This window comes from Carya illinoinensis, chromosome 4 (genome assembly GCF_018687715.1).
Source record: "Carya illinoinensis cultivar Pawnee chromosome 4, C.illinoinensisPawnee_v1, whole genome shotgun sequence".
NCBI classification, from domain to species: Eukaryota; Viridiplantae; Streptophyta; class Magnoliopsida; order Fagales; family Juglandaceae; genus Carya; species Carya illinoinensis.
Window position 1 is genome coordinate 29,366,040 of NC_056755.1, and position 24,300 is coordinate 29,390,339.

Here is a 24,300-nt window from a genome sequence, read left to right on the forward strand (position 1 = left end):
TAGTGGGAAATCGGGGAGCTCGGGAGGAAGTGGAGTGATTAGAGTTGTACTGGGCATGGTGAAGGTTTCTTTTTCTGCTCATTTCGGAGTAAGCACTAATAATGTAGCGGAGATGAGGGCCATTTTAGAAGGGATTCACCTATGCAAAAGTCTCAATTGTGATAATGTGATCATAGAAAGTGACTCCGATCCAAAGTGGTAGTGGAATGGCTTTTGGGAGGGAGATGCTCTTTGTGGTATTTATGGGACTTTTGGGAGGATTTATTGGCCAAGCTAGTGCGGATTAATTTATGGTGGTTCATCAATATTGCAAAGGTAATCAGGAGACTGATTTTCTTGCAAGGCAAGGAGAGATGGGGAGGAATATTACCCACACAAGCTATCAGAATTTACCTCAGCTTCTGTAAGCATAAGGCATAGTTTGGCTTGATAAATTGGGTCTTCCAAATTTTAGAAATTAATTTATTGCTATGTTTGATTGTTTTTCTATCATTTTATTGTTTGTTGCTAGGTGTGTTTCCAGGTTACAAGAATTTATTGATTTATTTATTGGTTTGTAATTCTTTGGTAATAAGGTTGAGTTGGATGGACATGTAACCATGGTTTTCTTCCCCATAAGTGAGGGATTATTATAAATTTGAGAGGGATCACTCTTGGACATGTGACCCTGACTCTTAAAAAAAACAAGACTTAAGAGCTCGTTTCTTAATTTTATCAAGCATATACCTAGTTAGTATAGATATATTTTAGCAAGTCACTGTAGGAATCCCCAAAAAGCAACCTGCTACAAACAAAGCAATTTCAATCTTTTGTGTTTGCTTCAACAAAATCACATCAACAAGATAATATAACTATGGATTGTATATGCTTCCTAAAAAACCAAATAGTATAGAATCCTAAAAGGTAGGAATTCCCAAGGAATTCCCAAGCCTACTAAAGTTTGCAGATACAGTCAACAAACTAAGCTTCAAAGAGAGCACAACACGATGTGCAGTACAAATTTCCTAAGGATTTAGTAATAGAATGTGGTTTCTTTATATAAGTTAAGCACAACCTTTGTTTGTACAAAAGAAGAAAAATCACAATATAGATCTGTTTGAATACTACGTAGAGAGCACAACTCCAAGTGGGAAACTTCAGAACATGCAATAAAGCAGATATAACACAGTTTACTAAAGATAGCATAACACACTAATTTTTTTCCACACCATGGAAGTTCAGATTAGGGACATCTAAACTTGGATAACACAATGTACTAAAGACAACATAAAACAATTTACTATTTTCAAATATCAAAACTTCAAGAAGCAATAAACAATACAACACATCCAACCCCACATAGCAGATCCACTACACACAAACAACACATACAACAAAGCAAATATAGCATAGTAGAGGACAAGAGTCGAGACAATGCACACAATAGAGCATAAGACCACATCTGAACATGAAAAAACCATTCTTCAATCTTCCTCTTTCAAAAATCTTCAAAGCCATAAGCATAATAAACATAAACTGAAATTCATCAAAATAAACAAGAAACTAAAGTATTCAAAACTGAAATAAAATGCCAAACAGAAATTGAAGGGTCATGATCATAGTAAACAGGATTTAAATGGACCATGTTTGCACTACAGAACTATACAAATACTACACCAAATTTTGACAACCAAAGCGACAACATGAATATTTTTCTATTAGTATTCAGGCAAGCACACCCCAAGTTGTGGAGTATTCAAGTAGTTTTATCTCTATTGGCTTAAAATCTCTTTTGGAAAAACCCACTCGGAAACTATGCCCTTTTACCTATGATATAATACAGAGAACCCAACTGGAGTTTAGGCATAAACCAAGAGTAAATAAAAAATACAACAAATCACAAAACACAGAGCAAATCACAAAAACTGTGTGAGATGTTGAAGGCATAAAACCTAGCAGCAAATGGCTAGCCCCCAAACCCAACTCAGTCAACCACATATATATATATAAATATATATATATATAGAGAGAGAGAGAGAGAGAGAGAGAGAGGAGTCAATTACTGTAACGCCCCCAGATTCCTCTTGAGATTGAACGGACTCTGAAGAGTTGAGACATGCAACACAAGATTATCTGCCCTTGTACATAACAATTAAAAATGCAATGTACTTAGTATGCATCTAATAATATGCAATATTCATAACGGATAATTTTTTTTTGTTGAGCAATACTATGCACCAAATGAGATATTTTTCAACAACTCGAAGCATAATACATAAAAATTAAAGTGATAGACATTCATAATTACATCATAAGTCCAAAAGGTCTATAATCACAAAAAGTATGGGAGATAGAGCTCCTTAAGTACATGCATAAACTAAATCATCTACTAGGTTGATCCATCGAGTAGCTGGCGCAACTTGGTCAGGGATGCCATAATACTATCTATGAATCGAAGCATGGAGCCTATGAGCTCTGCATCGTGCCTGCGCTACCTAATTGACCATCTCTAGTCGGCCAAATTTTGTTACATCTCTTGTCCTGTATTTCATTGACCATTCCAGAGAGAATGGTAGTTGGGACTACCACGATGAGATTTGATTACAAATCTTAATAAATTAACAAAAAATTAAACTAACAATTTAAAAATTCATGTAGCATGGTAAAAGCATAAATCCATCAAGTGATAAAAAAAAATCAATTTGACATGACTTAACAAATGACATGGCATGTTTTGACATGATTTGAACTGATGTGAGAAAAACTGAAGTTGAACATGGACAAACTTGAATTGACATGAACTTGGATTTGAAACTGAAAAAGAACTTGAACTGAACATAAACATGAACTTGCACTTGAAATAACATAAACCTGAACTTGAAATAACATGAATATGAATGTGAAATACATGAACTTAGAATCTTATTTAATAATTAAACATGATTAATAAAGTGACCATATGGGTGCTATATGGTTCCCTTTTATTCGTTTATCCTTACCAATTACCATATCACAACACAAGTATTTGCACCAGCTATGAGAACGTTAACATACATATTAGTCAACAGGTATCTACACTTGATATGAAAAATGTAATGTACATATCCTATGACAGTATCTACAACAACACGAGTACGTATAACATGAAATTGAAAGTGTAGGAGGCACCCTCGGTGTTAGTGCTTGGCTTCTCTTCAATGACTAGTTAATTAGGCCCAATTCAAAGCCTGTTGATCACCTTGTCAAACTAGAGAATTTTACAATAGTTTAGACACTCTAGCGTGAACAAAGGCATTCCGCTACAATATTACCCCATCCTAATACTTAGGATCGTGATAACTATAAATAGACTTGACTTGATATGGAAAAAAAATTTCGAGACAGACTCAGTACTCGAGACATGAGATGAAAGGATTGATGACCTAATGTAACGTAATGTGACATGTATGTGAGATGAATGACATGGCATAGCATGACACAAACAAACATTTCATTACATGGCATAACATGTAACAAATAAATATGTTGTGACATGATAAAGTGTGTAACAAATAAATATTTTACGACAAAATAAAATTTATAATAGATAAGTATTTTGTGATAGAATAAAATGTGTAACAGATAAACATATAATGACAAAATAAAATATGCAACAGATAAACATACAATGACATAACATAGCATGGCATATGTAAGAACGTAATAACATGAACAACTATTCTTTTACCAACACACATACACAATAATCCGACAGTAAATTAAAAATTAACTTACAGTGATTCTAGTGTAACAAATTAAAATGCTCGAAATACGAGAAACTGTAATTAGAAATTTCTAAACTTTAGAAATTACTCACTAATAGTTTAGAAATATAAAAATATTGACTTGTAGAGTAAAATTACTATTTTATCTCTTTATATGTGAGAAAATAATCATTTTACTCCTAATTAAGGATTTCACATCCTAATTCCTAAACTCACCAAAATTTATATTTCTCATGTAAAGTTTTTCTAAATCCAAATATGTAATTAGAAAAATTTAAAACACATCACAACAAGGTAAATCATGCCTGAGCCGAAACATCCATAGGCCAAATCTCTTAATTTTGTCGCAATCCTATACGTGGATTGTTTTATGAATTGAATCCTCTTTGGTTTGGTACAAAATGGATTGTTGGATGGAATAATGTTTAAGAGATTTGGCCTATGTATGTTTCAGCCTAGGCATGATTTACCTAGTCGTGATTTATTTTAAAATTTCCTAATTAAATATTTAAATTTAAGACAAAATTTACATAAGGAATATAAATTTTGGAGAGGTTTGGAGTTAGGATGCAAAATCCTTAAATTAAGGGCAAAATGGTCATTTCCCGCATGGTAATCTTTCCATGAGTAAGAAATTTTATATTTCTAAGTATACGAGTGAGGAGTTTCTAACCTTCAGAAATATCTCTTTACAATTCCCGTTATTTTGCACTTTATTTCATCTTGCTACAATTACTCTGAGTTCGCCTCTAACCTTTTTTTTTTTTTTTAAAAGAGCGGAAGGTCATATGTCCAAGAGTGACCCCCTCCCATTTTGATTAAAAAATACCCTCACTTTTGGCATAGGAATACCGTGGAAACAAAAACAAAAACCAAGGAAAAATCCGAAGGAACCATAGCCAAAAACTCTAAACAAATACAAACCTATTAGTCAAGGAAAAAGACCATAAGAGAACCAAGGAAAAACCCGACCTAACATCGTAAAGATTAGGGGTGCTACCCGCCCCCCCGGGGCGGGGCCACCCCCGCCCCGCCCCCCGCCCCTGCCCATGTAGGGGGAAGTTTTTTGTCCCCGCCTCCTTCCCCCACATGGACGAGGGCGGGGTACCTCGTCCGGTAATGAGGGTGCGGGGATGGACCTGCCCCTGTCCGCCCCTAGGCTTTTGTAATTGGGCCCTTGGCCCATTGAGATAATTTGGGTCATTTTGAGCCTAAATAAGTTTTTTGGGCTCAGAATGACCTAGAAACACAATCCAGGCCTATTTTTAGACTAAAAATTTAATTACAACTATATTTATATATTAAAAAAACTGAAAAAAAAAATTAGGAATACAAATACTAATTACTAAATTCCAAGTTCAAAAACTTCAACAATCAACCTAATACTATTAGCCTATTAATTACTAAGTAACTAAGGCAAGCACTAAGCGATTATAAAATTACAATGATAGAAATTACAAAATCATGTCAACTAATAAACAATTACAAAATTACAAAGACATAAAAATAATAAATACTACAAATTGTACCATTAATGATTAACATTACAACTAATTATAAATTACAAAATCATAACATTAGGAAGTTTGATCAATTTTGGGTGGCGGTTAGTTCACTGAGACGTTTCATTGTGTTGAGATATGGGCAGACAAATTCAAGATCATAAATCCAGCAATAATAACAAGTTAAAAATAAACGAATTAGAATTATCAATATAAATTTTTAACTTATAAATTAAGGGATTAATTGTGCAAACCATGAGCAATGGTGGGTCTAGAATCTAATATAAAAGAAGTCATATTGCAGTGGAGGTAGCTGTAGACGTCATCCCAGGTATCCAGGTGCATTTGAAATTAACACCAATTAATTTAAATAAATAAATAAAAATAAGATAATTGAATTCAGGTGACATTACCAGATCCAGGTGCATCATCACCCTCCTCATCGGCGTTGACATGATCATAATCAATAACATCCGGAACATGAATTGGACTCCCTGTGTTCCAATTTAAGGTGCAAATCAAAGTCTCAATAGCGGCAGGATCTAATGAGCTCCAAAATGGATCCAATACACGCCCTCTGGTGCTAAAGGCTGACTCCAAGGGTACGGTGCTAATAGAGATGACCAAAATACTGCGGGCTATTTGTGCAAGGACGGGATACTTGGGGCCATGTACCTTCCACCAAGCTAAGATATCAAAGTCTCGTACATATGTTAAAGATCTAGACCAAAGTATCTGTCTATCTCTGACTTAGCCTCTGGAGTACTCCTCGTTAATGGGTTCCCTTCCATCTTGTCATCCCAGTCCATTCTACGTTTTTTCTCAGCCCTTGCATCTGGAACTGGTGGGGGGATAGGAGTAGGTGCCATAATATTACCATACCGCAAGATGGTAAACTCATCAAATAATCTATCAAGGGTTTCCCTAACCCTTGATGCAATATGCTTCGCCCATACTTGCCCGTAGGCAATATGCAATCCATATACCATGCCATCCACCTTAAACTGGGGGTAAATGGAAACAGCTACATATAACAACATATTAGCCCTATTGAAATCTCCCCCCCAAATACTTGTCGTACTTCGCCCTCATCAACAATGCCATCTCCCGCAACCTAGTGTGATCGCTCGCAATAATCTCATCTAATTCTTCTTTTACCTTACATATTTGTTGACAAAAATGATGGGATGTAGGATACAAAGAACCAGATAAAATCGTGGTAATCTCGTAGAAAAGCCTTAGAAAATCTACGAAAGTAGATACAACATCCCAGTCCTCAGTCATAGGCTTCCCCAATCCCGCTTGATTTTCAAAATATTTTATATATTGGATATCTTCCTCACCTAATAAGGCAAATGCCAACTTATACTCTTGGGTTGCCTCCAACATAAAAAATGTTGAGTTATATCGCGTAGTCAAATTAGTACAAAGCCCTTTCTTTGATGTTATGCCCACAGACCGCGTAGCAACCTTGAAATTCTCCAATCTCGCAGAAGAATATCTCACCCATCTCACAGCAGTCCTAACCTGAGCAATAGAGTCATGAAGATTTTTCATACCGTCACTGATAATAAGATTAAGAATATGTGCTGCACACCTTACATGTAAATACTCACCACCCAAGATTGTCTTATTTGCCTCTCTAAGAAAGGTCTTAAGATATCCCAATGCGGTATCGTTAGATGATGCATTATCAACTGTGCATGTCACAACGCGTGTCAACCCCCACTCCTTTATAGCGGCCCCCAAGGCCGTCCAATCGTCTCACCCTTCTGATCAGTAATGTGATAAAATTTGAGAATTTTCTTATGCAATGTCCAATTGTCATCAACAAAATGACAAGTCAAAGACATATAATTAAAATTTTGGACCAATGTCCAACAATCAGTGGTGAGGGAAACAAACTGACCCGCCAAGAAACCCCTCAACTTCTCTTTTTCAGATCGATAATTTTTTTTACATCCTTTGCCACCGTGTGATGAGAATGAAGTTGAAACCTTGGTTCCATGTAGTGACAAAACGCTTGAAACCCTTCCCCATTCACAATTTGAAAATGTAGCTCATCCATGATGACCATACGGGCTAGGTGTATCCTACATTGCTCAGGATCCCACTTCGTGTACCCCTTCAACTCAATACCCCCACTACTCTCATCCTCCATTTTTTTAAGTCCAATTTCTAGCCTAGATTGACTCTTCTCTTGCAAAGATTTTAGAATTGGACTTTTTTTACATTGCTCTTCTAAGTGCACCTTTAATTGCGAGGTGCCATGTCTCCTAAAGTGGCATCCATAAATTTTACCGCAATAGTTACATTTGGCTTGAGGGTTATTAGGGTCACCACCCTCTAGTTTGGTGAAATGAGACCAAACTATGAAAGCAGGTTTTTTGTTAGGCTTGGGGGCGGGGCAAGGGGTAGAGGTAGGGGTAGAGGTTGGGGTACCCTCAATTGGGATAGGGGTAGAGGTAGGGATACCTTTAATAGAGGAGCTCGCACTAGAATCTGTCGGCATTTCCATTAACTCAAGCAAACAATAAATCTAAAATTATAGCAAACATGAAAAGTATTCACATCCAACCAAAGAACGAATATTATTTGATATATTGCTCAAATGTTTAATTTTTCCCCCATAATAGCCAGCAAAAAGTAGAGCCCTTTTGTCAAAAGTAAAATTTTTAATTTTAGCCAAATAACTCATATACTCAACTCGGATGAGAATGTTCTAATAGAAAAATAGAAATAAAATATAAATGATTGAATAAATGCAATAAGCTTTAAAATCTTTAGATTATAAAAATCATAAAACTAAACTAAATAGTAAAAATATTATAAAAAAAAGTAAAAGGAAAAGCTATAAATAAACATAAAAAAATATAAAAACATAAAAAAAAAATAAGACTTCAAAACGAAAAAACATCTATAAATTTAACAAGTAAAGAAACAAAATGAATAATAAAAAAAAAATTAATAACACAGAAGAAACTGAAAAATTATGTGAGATAGGCATGTCAATTGTCAACATTTATGTTAAGTCTTAAATGGAAATATTATATATGAACGTACCGAGTACTACTATAAAATATATGTAAATATGAGGATTTACATTTCTTACAATTCGGACAATAACTCTTGGGCCTAAAGATAGACACATTAAATAACCGACCTTATTTTGTAATGAAGAACAGTAATTTAATAAACGTATTGAATTTGGATTTTGTTGAATAAATCTGGAACAGGTTGTGGAATCAAATCTACAAAAAGAAGAACAAGCAAAGAAATCCAATCCGGATTTTGTTGAATAAATCCGGAACAGGTTGTCTTCCAAATCTTTTTGTGCAATACTAGCTGGAAAAATTATAGTATATATACATACATATATATATATATATATATATCTTCCTCACTCCCACCTCTCCACTAATTTTTATATGTAATAAACAAATAATACCAAGAATTAATTAATTTAAATATACAAACAAGGCGTGAGGAATATATATAAATAATTATATATAAATTCATAATCACTTGTGTTTGAAGTTTGTAAAATAACTTTCGTAACTTCAGACATGCATACACGTATAATTAAAATTTATAATAATTTTTTCCCTAAAAATGCAATTAATAGGACAAAAAAAATTAGACAACCCTCAAATAACAAAATGAACTCAATAATTAAATTAAAATTTACAGTAAAATCCAACCATAAAAATCAAACCAAAAGGATTTTATAAAAACAAATTTACACAAAATCAAAACACATTCAATCAGATCCAATTCACACATTCAATCTGATCACTCATCACACACATGCACATTCAATCCTCCACAATACACAATTCACAATCTCATCCTCTGTCTCCATTAATCCCATCCTCCACTTAATTCCATAAAAATTTAAATTAAAAAAAAAAAGAAAAAAAAAAGAGAGGGACAAACTTACCGGCCAACGAGACTCAAAGAGGTAGCTGCGGTGGCGACGGGGGGAATGGCGACGCGATGGCGCATTGGGTGGCCGGCCAAATCTGTTTGACCAGGGGGAGGGGGGGGTTTATACTGTTGGGGAGGATTTTTTTGGGGGGGGGGGGGGGGGGGTGTTTAGTTTTAGGTTAAAAGTAAACCCAAAACAGTGCCATTTTGGATTTACTTTCTTAAATAAAAAATAAAAATAAAAACTCAGGTGCCAAAACGACGTCGTTTTGGTCACCTGAGGGTTTTTTTAATATATATTATATATATATATATATACGGGGCGGGGCGGGGTATTTCTGGGATGGGTAAGGGCTGTAAATAAACTAGTCTGTTGGATAGCCCACTCGATACTCGCTCAGTTAAACTCGAATCGAACTTGACTCGTGAAAAAAAAGCTCATTCGTTAAAACAGATACCCACTCGATTTGTAAATGACACATACCCAACAAAACTCGACTGCTTGCTCGTATAGGCTCGAGTCGACTCGTTAGCTCGACTCGATTAAAACTCATTCATATATTGATAAATATATACATACACCTATGCATATATATATTTATTAGCTAATAATATAAGCATACTATTTTTATAATTAAATATATAATATGTATTCTAATTACTTATGTCTATATAGTAAATATACTTCATAGGTATATTTTATAATTTGTATAATAATTAGTTGATAAAATTTAATAATTTCATATACTAGTAGGTGAGAACCATATATAAAATAGATATATGCTATTATATTAAGTGTATGTATTAATAATATATGTAGGCATATAATATATTGTTATTTTGGATAAATATCAACTAGTTAGATATTAATTATTTATAAATTTTTAAAAATTTTATAATTTAGTAGAGGTTCTACTTGTTAGTTGTATAAATTCAATATTAGTTATTTTTTAATTTATTTAATTTATTAATTATTAAATCTTATTGCAAAAAAAAAAAAAAACAATTCAAGCTCGAGCTCGGCTCGACTAGAACTCGTTTGTGGGACGAGCTCGAGCTCGAGTTGAGATTTTAGCTTATTGAGTCGAGCTCGAACAAAGAATTTAAAAAAATCTCGAGCTCGAGTATTTTGAGTCAAGTCGAGCTCGACAAGCCAAAAACCGGCTCGGCTCGGCTCGACTCAATCCCTAGGGGTGGGGGATCACCCCATACCGCCCCCGCCCACGACCCCATATACGGGTGGGGGAAACCCCGCCCCATGTTGCCGAACGGGGTAATCCGCTCCACCACACGAGGGCGGGGCCGGGTAGCAGTAGGGGCGGAGCCCCGCTGCCCACCCCTAGTAAAGATGGGAGGCCTAAACTATCCAAACGGATCAAACCTCAAAGAATCCGAGACATACTACAATTATTATAGTACACCAAATCTGCTCCTGAAGCCCCAAACTTGGCTAACCAATCCGCCACCCTATTACCTTCACACAAGACATGTTGAAAATGGCATTGCATAGTTTGGGATAGCCCAATAATTTCCTCCCAAAAATCCTCTAAGTACCGTACACCACATCTCCCTCTCAACCAACAAGAAATAACCACCTTCGAATCCATTTCTACTATCACCTTAGTGATATTTAAAGCTTTGCAACTTCTCAAACCTTGAAGTAACACCATGAGTTACGCTTTATTATTGGAACCAAAGCCGACATGTGAGGCATAAGCCTAAACATGTCGTCCTGATTCATTACAAATAATCCCCCCCCCCCCAATTCCACAAGAACCTGGATTGCCAAGACTGCTACCATCTGTGTTTAGTTTGTGGCACCCAGACGGTGGCTTAACCCACCGTACTACTTTGCAAAAAGGACTTTAGGGACAACCGGTTTTATCCTCAGGGCGTCGAGAATCATACCATCTTGGTGGGACAACCATTTAGGCTGCTTAGCCACCTGACAAAGGGAACCAAGCCATACACAAATAGAATGGACAACAATTTCGTGGGATTCCAGAATACCTTCCATCCGAGTTAGACATCTTCTCCTCCATAATCACCAAGTAACAATGATGGGCAGAATGCCCACAATAAATCCCACTTGTGTAGATGAGCTAGTCGCCTGAACCAAGTCGCCGCATTCTGTTTCCAAGCTCTTCCAATAGGAATACCAAAGATAGTGCCAAAGAAGGACCATATTTTTTTTTAGGAAGTCACCCTCAAAGATCACATGGTTCATATCTTCAGTGTGACCTATAATACAACAATCACATTTGGAAGCAAGAGGAATACCAATACGTTACAATCTATCATCCACACTCAATGCCATATGCCAAGCCCTCCAAAAATGTATAGACATTTTTAACATAAGACATTTAATCTTAGGATACTTGTGTTTGTATGGTGGTAAGAAATCATTATTCATGTGGTTAGGTTTATATATATACATGTTTAGTTATGTTATGTCATATTAACTTTTCAAGTACATAACTATCTGTCACACATTATGTCACTTAATGCCATGTTTCCTTTTCAAGTACATAACTATCTGTCACACGTTATATCGTGCCATGCCATGTTTAACTGTTGCACACCATGTTGTGCCGTATTGTTAGTCATATTTACATGTCATGTCACGTCATGACATGTCATCTGTCATTTCATTTCACGCCATTTCATGTCATGATTATGAAGTTCGTCACAAAAAGTAGTATTTTTCTAGTCAGTTGAATCTTTTATGTTTATCATGACCCTAAGTGATAGGATGAGGTAATATCCTAGTGAAGCTCTATTGTTCATGCTAGAGTATTTAAATTGGTGTGAAATTCCTTAGGTTGACAAAATAACTTGCTAAAATTTGTAATCAAATCTCACTTGGTAGTTCCAACTACCATTCTCCAGAGAATGGTAGATCATGTGCCAGGATTTGGAGATGCAATAGAGGCTCCCTTGGAGAAGGTCAACTAGGTAGCAATGCAACAACGTGGAGCTCATCACTTCAATGCTCCATTTATCGATAGGATTTTGGTTTCCTTAGTCAAGTTGCGCGAGCTACTCGATGGATCTTTTAGACATACATTATATCTTTTGAACATCTATTATCTTAAGATTATGAAGTATGTTTGGATGTTTGGGATATATCTTATCTAAAAGATAGTATTGCTTAGAGAAAAAAATTATCTGCTGCAAATATTACATATTGTTAGATGAATGTTAGGTACATTACATCTTTATCGTCATGAATGGGGGCAAGTAACCTTGAGTTGCATGTCCTGATACTTCAGAGTCTGCCAAAACCCAAGCATAAATCTTTTACACGTCACAGTCACTCTTGCTACTACCTCAAAGATTTCCCAATCCCTCACTTCTCTAGGCTTCTCCATCCTTTGAAAAATCCTAACCTTTCTTCTTCCACTTTCTGCACATCTTCAATGGCGCCTGAAAATACCTCTGCTCATTGCATCTCGAGGGTCTTCTAGGAACCCAAGGGGGTCTTGATCCCCCCCCCCCCCCCCCCCCAAAAAAAAAAACGCCTGGGGTAGCCATTCAAAAAATGATTCAGGTTATGATTCACAATAAGAGCTTACCTACTCACTTTTGGGAAGACATTGAAAACACTATATGTCACATAGAGAATAGAGTCAACATATCCAAAATGCCATGTGAGCTGTGGAAAGGAAGAAGTATTTTAGTGTTTTTGGAAGTAAATATTACCTATTGAGAGATAGAGAAAACTTGGCTAAGTTTGACCAAAAGATTGATGAGGGCATTTTTCTTAGTTACTCCAAAAATAGTCGTGCCTATAGGAACTACAACCTACGCACTCAAACTATTATAGAATCCATAAATATGCTTGTAAATGATACATCTAGAGAGGCACCAAGTAAGGGGGAGCAAGTAGATGCACCGGGTGAGACTAGGGATGAAGAAGTTGGTGACCTTGATGAAAATTCCAAAACATCCCTCGTCAATTAGCTAGTCCACCTAAATAGCCCTCCTTGAGGGTCAAGTTAAATCATCCACAAGATAACATCATCGGTGATTTAAAAGAAGAACTGAGACTGAAAATTAAAGTAAGAAATCAATTGGCTCAGTCATGTTACATTTCACAGGTTGAACCAAAAAGGGCAGAAGAAGCTATGAGTGATGAAAATTGGATAAATGTATTACATGAAAAATTAAATCAATTTTTTAGTAATGATTAATGGTATTTAGTTCCTAGACTTGAGGATTACAATATTATTGGTACAAAGTAGATTTTTAAGAGTAAGTCTAATGAAAATGATACTATGGTGCGAAATAAGGCAAGGTTAGTAGCTTAAGGCTACACTAAGGTAGAAGGAATAGACTTTAATGAGACATTTGCGCAAGTTTCTAGGCTTAAATCCATTAGAATATTGTTGAGTATTGTGTGTCATATGTGTTTTATGCTCTACCAAATGGATGTCAAGAGTACATTCTTGAATAGGGTCATTAAAGAAGATGTACATGTTGAGCAACCCAAGTGTTTTGCATATCCTAATGGGATGTTTGGTAATATTTATCATGTCATCTCATTTTCTTTTCAAACATCACTCAAATGCACACTTTTAGACTAATTATTACAACTTTTTCAAACTAATCATTACGACTTTCTTAAAGTTTAAAAAAATAATTCATTTTTTTAAATCACAAAACAAATATAATATTAAAAAAATTATATTCTAACAATATTTTTTAACTTTATAATATTTTTATTTAATTTTTTTCTCTCCTTTTCCAAAACCCCATAAAACAACATAACTCAATCTATTTTACTACTATTTACAAATCATTTTACTAATATTTATATATTTTTCATCTCATCTCATTTTCCAAACATTCATATATCGTCTCATCTCTATATAGTCTGAAACAAACTCTTAGAAATATGTATCATCCACAATATAACATCATCCACTACAACAAAAATCATTTTTTGGGACGAAATTGCTTTGGGACGAATTGAAAATCGTCCCAAAAAGTGATATTTTGGAACAAAATTTGAATTTTGTTCCAAAATAACGACAGAATGCCAGACTGTTCGAACGCGTTCGAACGCTATTCTTAGGGATGAAATTTTTTGTCCCAAATAAGTTAACTGTTCGACCGTTAATGATTAACCATTCGAACGTTTAATTGTTACCGTTTGAACGTAATATTGGCGCGATAGGCAAAATTATTTTGGAAGAAAATTGACAAACCGTTTGAACGGTAAATTATAAACGTTCGAATGATGCATATTCACCATTCAAACGTTATTTGAAGCGGTCGAACGGTGACCAGGGTTTTAATTTTTTAAGTTTTTTGCCAAATTATATTTAGATTAACTAGTAATTATAAAAAATTGGTTAATTAAATAATATGAATAATCTAAATTAAGAATTAGTTTAGAAAATATAAAACAATACTATTTCATACTTAAATACTGAATTTACAAAACACAAAATGTTGTCCATACAAAAAACAGTAAATAAATAAATAAAATATATCATAAAGTAATTAAGACCCCAAGTCTTTGCACACTTCCTCTACTGCAGCTATACGTTCCTCTATTTGTGTCAGTCGAGTACTGATGATGACCTGAGTCACAGACATGGCAGCAAACTCTGTACGAAGCTCAGACACAGTAGAATGGATCTCCATATACACTGCATCGATCACTGCTGATGTCTGCTCGCTGATCACTACACGCACTATCTCAGCCATCTCCTCACGAGTAACACTGTGGACTGATGCCTCGGCCCGTGTAGATGTCTCAGCAGCTGCAGCTGAGACTCCATGATCTCCTGGCTGTGCATCTCTATGAGGATCAACTGGTTCTGGAACATGTGCATGAAAATGCAATCTCGAGTGTCCCATGCTGCGTGAGAGGGTGGTGCTGTTTATCGGTCCCATCGGCTCCCGTTTACGCTCGGCAACATCTAGCACAACACCAGCACATAGTAGATATCGGGTAATCAGGACTCCGAATGGTAGTATATCCATCGAAATGTACCGAGATTCTAATCGAATCCTATCGAATATATACCCCACCAAGTCGATAGGAATGCTACGAGCGACCCGTATCATAAATTTCGTCCGATCAATGCCAACTTCTGTATTGTGCTGCCGAGGGTCAATGTTATTGGCAATTATCAAATTTAATATCTTAAAGAAAGAAGATAAATCTGCCTGTTTGATGCTCTTCATCCCGTCATACGGTGGAGCATCTAGACCGACAACGAAATCCCTCACCTCGTGATCAGCAAGGGTATCGACCTCATCAGTATAAACTGATGCCTCCTCCTCAGCTATCTTCGCCTCAACTGAAGGATCAGACTCTCTAGGCACCACATTCGGATATGCATCTGGCAGCCTAGGAATACCGAGATGCTCAGCAAGTCCATCCCGTGAAAATACAACGGGTACTCCTCGGACAGTGATCCTGTAGGCCCCAGAATCATCTACGCTGGTACTGCCGAGTTCTCTATAGAACTCAGCAACAATGTCAATGTAGGAGACTGGCTCCCATGCTTCCTCCCGTTCATCCAAGATAGGTCCCCAATCATGATCACTGAATACTGAGGGCAATGAATGACCCTCCCAGAGAAGACTCTAGAAATCAGAAATCTTCACTGGTCGCTCCAGTGAAACTGTCCTCTCCCGAACTGGACCACTACTACTCTCACCAAAATTGCGTCGCTTACGTGCCGGTCTAAAAGTAGACATTATAGTTAACCTAAAATTTATAATTACAAACTAGATATATAACATTAACAAGAAAAATACAATAAAGAACTATTTACAGTAGTTTGAAACAAATAGCAATTTAATAATATTTGATATTATGAACAACATTATTTTTAATAAATATATCTCTCAATATCAATATTAATTATATAGATATTAATATAAATATAATATTAAAAAAAGACTGGAAAATATTAGATTTCTAATATTAATGTATTGGAAAAGAGGCTGAGAATAACCGTTCGAACGCTTCGTGTAACGGTCGAAAGGTTACAGACAGACCGTTCGACCGCTACGCTATATCGTTCGAACGTTACTAATAGCGTTTGAACGATGTTCGTGTCGATTAGCATTCCAAGCCGAGTTGACTCGGCCATTAAAATCCATGGAATCCTTCGATTCCCTGGATTTTACACCAAAATAAATGCAATAGAAACCTAAATAAACGTTCCTAACATGGATTTATGCAAATCTACCGATTATTTTGATGTATAAATCGGTTTATCCTAACTTAAACAATTAATCTATCAAAAACCTAAATCTAAACGGTAAAATGCTATAAAAATGAAAAATACCAGTACTTAGAGGTAGAGGCTTTGAGTGGGCACTGTTGACAGCAGCGAAGGTGTTCAACGACAGATATTGACGGTTTGGAGGCTTAGAACAGAGGAAATGGAGATGTAAACTTCCGTGAAAGTGACGTTGGGGGCCTTATATATGCAGTACTGTTCGAACGGTAGGTTAATACCGTTCGAACGTATTAACTAGGGGTGTACAAATAAGCCGGTCTTCCGACCCGGCCGACCCGAACCGACCAAAAATGCCCGAACCGTTTCTATGTTCTTCGGAAGCAGGGATGGCCGTACCCATTTTCCATTTTATCGGGCATTACCCGTTACCCGTTTCTAAGTGACTTCTCGAGTTTCTGGATAGAAGGGACTTCTTGACTTTGCTGTTTGGTCTCTTCCGGATACAAGGGACTCAGTCGACAGGGGGATGTACAGCACGCCTCTATCGTGCCGCATGAAGACGTAGTCGTGGCTGAGCGCGATCCGGCGGCGGCAGGCAACCGGTCTGAAGGACTCAACCATGTGGTGGAGCCGCTTGCGGGCGCCGGAGGAGGATCTGGCGGCTTGGGCCCAGGATAGGTCGAACCCATCGGAGAAGAACTTGCCGTGGGCGGTGGTCGACTGAAGCGGCTTGGGATTTGACTTGGGAGAGAACCGAGATGAGGGAGTCGACTGAAGCGGTGCTCGCCGTCGTCGGCGAGTGTTAGGAAGAAGATTTCATGGGCTGATTTCATTTGCAAAGCTTCCACCTATGAGGTATGACCATCTGCAAAGTTTTTTCCGGTTAATCGGCTAATTTCCGAAACTTTTCGGTTCGGTTAATCGGTTAATCTCACCGGCTCGGAAGGCATCTTATCGGAAGGCTATGTTTTCGGGTCGGGTCGGAACAGTGACTTTTCGGTTCGGGCCGGGTCGGATGAACAGGCCTAGTATTAACTGAATATTAATACCATCCCTAATTAATCCAAATTTCATGATAATAAATGTTATTTAAATGTAATATTCGGTATTAATTATATTAAATATAATAATTAATTCAATTATAATATATTTTAACTTTTAAATATATTAAATGCAATATATTTAATGCACTTATATATTATTAAACACTATATATTATATTTATAATTTTTTATATATATAGTATATATTATATTATATTTAATTAAAATATATTATACTATTGAATATTATATAGTATATAGTATAAGTTATATTATATAGTATAATTAATATAATATAGACTACTATATACATGAAACTATGTTCATGTATTTATATAACATATATATTATATGTGATATTAACTAATATATATATTAACTAGAATAGATGACACTATATATATTAATAGTAGATATCCTATTATTAAATAATATTATAATAATATTATAATATAATAAACATTATATATATATACATGTGATTCATATAACCCTATGTTATGATACCATGTTATATATAATAGGTTAATATATGTACTTGACTATAATACTAGATGTAATATGATATTTTATACTATATATGTTACTAACCTATATAATATATGTTTGATTATATATTATATAGTTATTTTTCTATGTCTCTAAACTATAGTATATTTACAAGTTATTATATTTAAAGATATAGTGCAAAAAAAAAAATACAATAAGCAACATTTTAATTTGACGTTTGAACGGTTTAAAATAACCGTTCAAACGTATAAGAAAACATTCGAACGGATATTTTCATGTTCGACCGTTTAATTAGGGGGGGAAATTTTCCCGCTAATCGATTTGATGTTCGAACGTTCATTAAATAACTGTTCGAACGTCAATGTTCTACATTTATACGACAGAACCTCACAATCTCGCACTCATTCTAGTCGACTTCCAGTCGCTCCCACGCTCATTTTCTTCCAACCAACGCCATTATTCTTCAATCCAGCCCTCAAATATTACTAACTTTTATCAATCTCTTATATTTTCGGATTAAGAGGTTGTTTTTACCGTTTGGTGAAGAGTATTTAAGTTTTGGGAATTGGGTACGGGTGGATTTTCGGGTTTATCTCTCCAAATCAGGTATTCTCCTTAAATATATTCTCATTTTAGTTTTTATATAAGTGTTTTCGTTTGCTATAATGAGTTCGTCATATAGTTTGCTGTCTTTTAATGTAATTTAGACTGTAAATGTTGAGGTTTTCAGAGGTTGAAGATGACTGTAATCTAGAATTAATCCGTTCGAACGATATTCGTGTGCCGTTCGAACGTATGTCCTTAGATTGAACGGTGACTAGCACCGTTTGAACGTTATGTTGGTCAGTATTAAAATAATTAACATTTTAAATGCAGGAATTGAATTAAAAATTAATTATTTATAATCTACATTTAATAATACTTAAATAATTAAAAGATTAAAGTAATCAAATGAGAATGAATTAAATTACAAATCATCTAAGATTTAATAATACTTAAATATTTAATAGTTGAATTATTCAACTATAGGTTAATACAAATAGTTTTGTTTTAATAACACAAAAATACTTAATCTTTGAATTAATAAAATGAATTTTAAATAAAATACAAATAATCTAGATTTAATAATACTTAAATACTTAAAAGTTAAAAGTAATCAAATGAATTTGAATTAAAATATAAATTCTGAATTATATTTAATAAAATGAATGTTAATTACAATACAAATAGTTATAATTATTAACTAGAATGTTAATTACAATACAAATAGTTATAATTAATAAAATATTTTGAAAGATATAAAACAACTATCTAATTATTTGATAATATAAATACTTAATTAACATATGTTGCATTGTTTGTTTGATACATGTTAAATATTGGCATATCTTATATTGCTTGTTCATCAAAATTAGCCTTAGACCCGTTCGAGAGTTATCAATCCGCCTTAATTGAAAGATTGATAACTCTTGAATTGTCCAGAGTGGACAGTTTGGAATTGTAAGATCATTCTCGCAAACTATCGATCTATATCTGTTATACGTCCAACATTAAGATTTTGGCAGATTTATCCCTTGTTCTCCAGATATGCAGTTTCGGTGATGTTGTATCGACAATTAACAAGTCGGTGCACACAACCAGACGAGCATATTTGGAGAACTATGGGGAGGTGTTGTCGAAATTTTGTTGGGTGTGACAGATTATAGAGGATAGGTTTGCGACTATGATCTTACAATTCCGAATGGGATAGGACCAACTACCCGGTGTAAGGTGGCATACTCCTTGATTGATACATGATACATGCTTGTTTGTTGATGCACACGTGATTGTTTATAATGAAGATAGTCAGCATGGATAAGAGTTGGATGCGAGTTAGCGATCGTTTGGGTCAGAATTACAACGTATATGCTGAAGGTGTTAAGAAATTCTTAGAGTTTGCATTGGGTACATGTGATAGTGATGGATGTATTAGATGCCCATGTAAAGAATGCAGGAATTTGCGCTCTCATAAGATAGACTTGGTGAGAGAGCATCTATTTGTGAAAGGTATTGACAAGGGTTATACTGATTGGGTCTTACACGGCAAACCATATCCAACTTCATTCGATGCTCCATATGAAGAAGAAGAGATCGATGAAAATGTACAACCAGATGTTGTTGGAGATGAGTATGATGAGGATATGGAAGAAATGTTAGGTGACATCAGTGCGGGAATGTTTATGAATGAAGGTGGCACGGACACATCAAGTTCAAATGATGGGGGTCATAATACTTTTGCACGATTGTGGAATGAGTCACAACGTGAGCTATATCCAGGATGCAGAAGACACAGTAAGTTGTCATTTACCGTAAGATTGCTTCACATAAAATCAATGTGCCAATTATCAATTAAGGCTGTCAATATGTTATTCAAGTTGTTTAAGGAGGCACTGCCATCAGATAATACACTTCCTCGTAACTTCTATGAAGCAAAAAAATTGAAACGAGGACTTGGATTTGATTACAACGTAATACATGCATGTAAGAATGACTGCATATTATTTTGGCAAGAGAATGAGCAGTTGAACAAATGTCCCATATGCCACGAATCAAGATGGACATCTGACAAACAAAATGTGCCGCAAAAGGTAGTACACCACTTTCCATTGACACCTAGATTACAACGATTATATATGTCATGTGCAACGGCTGCAGACATGATATGGCACTCATCAGCCAGAGTTAGAAACGATGATATTTTATCACATCCTGCTGACTCCCAGGTGTGGAAGGAATTTGATAAGGAACACGCATGGTTTGCAGAAGAACCACGTAATGTGAGACTTGGGTTGGCAACAGATGGATTTAATCTATTTGGGAACATAAGTACTAGTCACAGTACTTGGCCAGTTGTACTTATGCCGTATAATCTACCACCGTGGAAGTGTATGAAAGATCCATATTTCATGATGAGTTTCCTCATTTCAGGTCCGAGATCACTGGGAAATGATATAGACATACACTTACAGCCATTAATTGCAGAATTGAAATATTTGTGGGAGAATGGGGTTGTCACATTTGATTCATCAACAGGCAAGTCATTCAAGATGCATGCTGCCTTTTTATGGACAATAAATGATTTTCCAACTTATGGAAACTTGTCAAGTTAGAGTACTAAGGGGAAAATGGCATGTCCAACTTGTAACAAGCATCCTAAATCTGAATGGCTCACTTACGGGAGGAAATTATGTTTCATGGGTCATTATTGATTTCTACCTGGTGATCATAGATGGCGGGGAAATTCACAAATGTTTGATGGTACTGTTGAATGGGGTCAACCTCCACCATATTTGTCTGGTGAAGATTTACTTGCACAATTTGTAGATGTTGGTTGTAATGAATTTGGTAAAAAACAACGAAAGAGAAAACGAGCTACATCTGAGTTGAATTGGACTAAGAAGAGTATATCTTTCGATCTTCCATACTGGTCAAAGTTAAAATTACGGCACATTGATGTTATGCATATTGAAAAAAATATATGCGAATCCGTATTGGAAACATTGATGTCAATTGAAGGAAAAATGAAGGATACATTAAACTCAAGGAAGGATTTGAAGCGGTTGGGAATAAGATCGGAAATGCAGTTGCAAGAAAATGGTTCGTCCATTTACATGCCGATTGGGTGGTATACATTGTCAAGGAATGAAAATGCTACTTCTTGTGAGTGGATAATGAAAATTAAATTACCGGATGGTTATGCCTCGAATTTGACAAGGTGTGTGTGAACAAATGACTGGAAAATAACTGGGTTAAAAAGTCATGATTGTCATGTTCTTTTGCAGCGTATCTTGCCTATTGGTATTCGTGGGTACTTGACTAGAGACGTGCGCGTGGCTTTGATTGAGTTGGGTTTATTTTTCAAAGACTTATGTGCACGAACATTAAATGTAGAAGCTTTGGATCGAATGGAACGGGAAATTCCCATAATATTGTGTAAGCTAGAAAGTATTTACCCACCGTCATTTTTCGATGTCATGGTTCACCTGGCCATCCATTTGCCACGTGAGGCTCGACTTGCAGGACCAGTTCAGTATAGATGAATGCATCCCATTGAACGATTTCTTGGGAAGTTGAAATAAACAGTTGGTAACAAGGCTCACCCAGAAAGATCAATTGCAGAAGCATATATTGATGATGAGTGGCATACCTTCTGTTCCAAATATTTCCACGGAGTTGACACTAGGTTTGATCGGCCAGAAAGAAACTTTGACGTTGACAGAGCAAGACAACGAAATGTGTTTTCCGTGTTTTCCCAACAAGTACGTCCACTTGGTGCAGTGCGTGGTTATGACTTATGTGGAAGAGAGTTTGAGAAAGCTCAGTGGTGCGTGCTGAACAATTGCCCTGAGATAGAGATTTACTTGAAGTAAGTATTAATCTTTTCTTAATTTAGTATTCGCTCATTTACTTTTGCAAAATTCTAAGAATATAAAATACATGTGGTAATCATCAATTTCAGTGATCATATTAACATGCTCAAGGAACTAGGAGTAAATGATATAGACCAGAAACATGAAGAGGAGTTTCCAAGATGGTTTGAACAACGGGTAATGACATTACATATGCGACACTCATTCAATACAAATAGAAAATATTGATTATTTTTTTATTGATATAATAGAAGCTTTACTTAATATGTAGGTTGTACAAATGCATGCCAATAATCAAATCGATATATCAGATGAACTGTATGCATTAGCGCGTGGCCCATCGAGATGGGCTACAAGATATTCTGCATGTATTTCTCGGGGTAGTAGGTATCACACAATAGATCGAGATCATTATAGGAAAATACAAAATAGTGGTGTCCTAGTTGAGGGAAGTCATGATGGAGAAAATATTGATTTCTATGGAGTGCTTGTTGATATAATTGGAATGAAATATTTGGGGGAGCTTGCAGTGTATCTGTTTAAGTGTGATTGGTGGGATTTAAGCAATCCTCGGACTGGAGTCCGTGATGATGAATATTTCTTGAGTATTAATACATCAAGAAAATGGTACGATGATGATCCATTTATTTTAGCTTCTCAAGCATCTTAAGTATTCTACTTAGATGACCCGAAGTTAGGAAATCAATGACGAGTAGTACAAAAATATGCTCCAAGAAATATATATGATGTTATCCCTCAGGCAGAAGGTCGAGATGAAGAAGAAGATGATACCTCTACTCAAGAAGCATACCAAGAGAGTCAGCCCGTCTTTAATTTGTTTGTGGATTTGAACCAGTATGAGATGATTCCATTGAATAGAGAAGATATTGAGGCTGAAATTATTGCTGCGACACTTGAGCAAAATGTTGATTCATCTGAAGTATCTACAGAAGATGAGACTGAATTGTCAAATGATACTGATATAGATAGTGATTGACGAATTATGTTTTCACATTACGTGATTATGAGCACTATTTTACTTAATGAATATTGTATCAGTTTTTTGAAATTATGCCTCCAAAGAGAAAGGAAGTTCGCAACCTGTCTCCACCTGTTCCTAGCTCTCCTTCAGACTCACCATTAGAGATTGACTCTACAGAACAAGGTAAAATTCTAATAGTCATAAAACTTATTAATTAAGATTATAATAGAAAATTGATTATAATGTTATATATCATGATGACTTCACAGTACAATCTCGTCAAGGTCGAGGCACTACGAGAGGCGTGACGTTGGAAAAATATCGTAAGGTGGGTAAGATCAAAGTTAACATTCTTGATGAACATACCGGAGGCGAAAGACAACCAGCAGCTTGGCTTGCATCGCATGTGGGTGCTCTTACACGAACTTAGGCACCTTTGGCAACAAGTTCATGGAAGAAAGTCCCCCAAGATGTAAGGACCTTATCAAGAAGCGTTGTTTGGTAATGTTTAATAAACAAAATTTAATTGGACTTATGATTTTATATTACTTTAAAGTTAGAATATTATAAATGATAATATTTTTGTCTAAATTTTTTTCTGTAAGGATGATTTCGAATTAAATTTTGGTCGGAGAGAGGAGCATAAAACTGTGGAAGAGCTTATGAGTAATGCATTCCACAAGTATAAGGCGGGGTGTCATGAGCATTATAATAAATTTGAGAATATTGAAGAAGCACGCCGACATCCTTTTCAAGATGTGCAACCTTCTGATTGGGAAAAGTTTTGTGACATGTTTGAGGATCCATCATATAAGGTATAATTAATTTAATTATTTTAGTCGTCCTATTTTTAATTTCGCTTTCTAATATTTTCAATTCTTATGTAGGAGCGAAGTTCTATAAACAAAACAAATAGATCAAAATTGAAGATTACTCATCATGCAAGCTCAAGATCTTTCCATCGCCTCTCTAAGAA

General features: G+C 35.5%; 1 protein-coding gene across 1 annotated transcript; it reads right to left on the minus strand.

Moving 5' to 3' along the window:
- Positions 1 to 5,644: 5,644 nt before the first annotated feature.
- On the minus strand, positions 5,645 to 6,802 carry LOC122306394 (zinc finger BED domain-containing protein RICESLEEPER 4-like). The gene is made up of 3 exons (XM_043118822.1): positions 6,404 to 6,802; positions 5,973 to 6,249; positions 5,645 to 5,931 (listed from the first exon to the last, which is right to left on the minus strand). Exons 1-3 carry the CDS (start codon positions 6,800 to 6,802, stop codon positions 5,645 to 5,647), a joined length of 963 nt encoding a protein of 320 aa, XP_042974756.1.
- Between the last annotated feature and the right edge of the window lie 17,498 nt (positions 6,803 to 24,300).

What these genes read in the sequence shown, in the direction of transcription:
- LOC122306394 (XM_043118822.1), bottom strand. Translation starts at nt 6,802, where the DNA reads ATGAAAAATCTTCATGACTCTATTGCTCAGGTTAGGACTGCTGTGAGA. An exon ending in TTTGTCAACAAATATGTAAG is followed by an intron (nt 6,250 to 6,403) that starts GTAAAAGAAGAA and finishes ATTTACCCCCAG; the next exon opens with TTTAAGGTGGATGGCATGGT. An exon ending in AGAGATAGACAGATACTTTG is followed by an intron (nt 5,932 to 5,972) that starts GTCTAGATCTTT and finishes TTGATATCTTAG; the next exon opens with CTTGGTGGAAGGTACATGGC.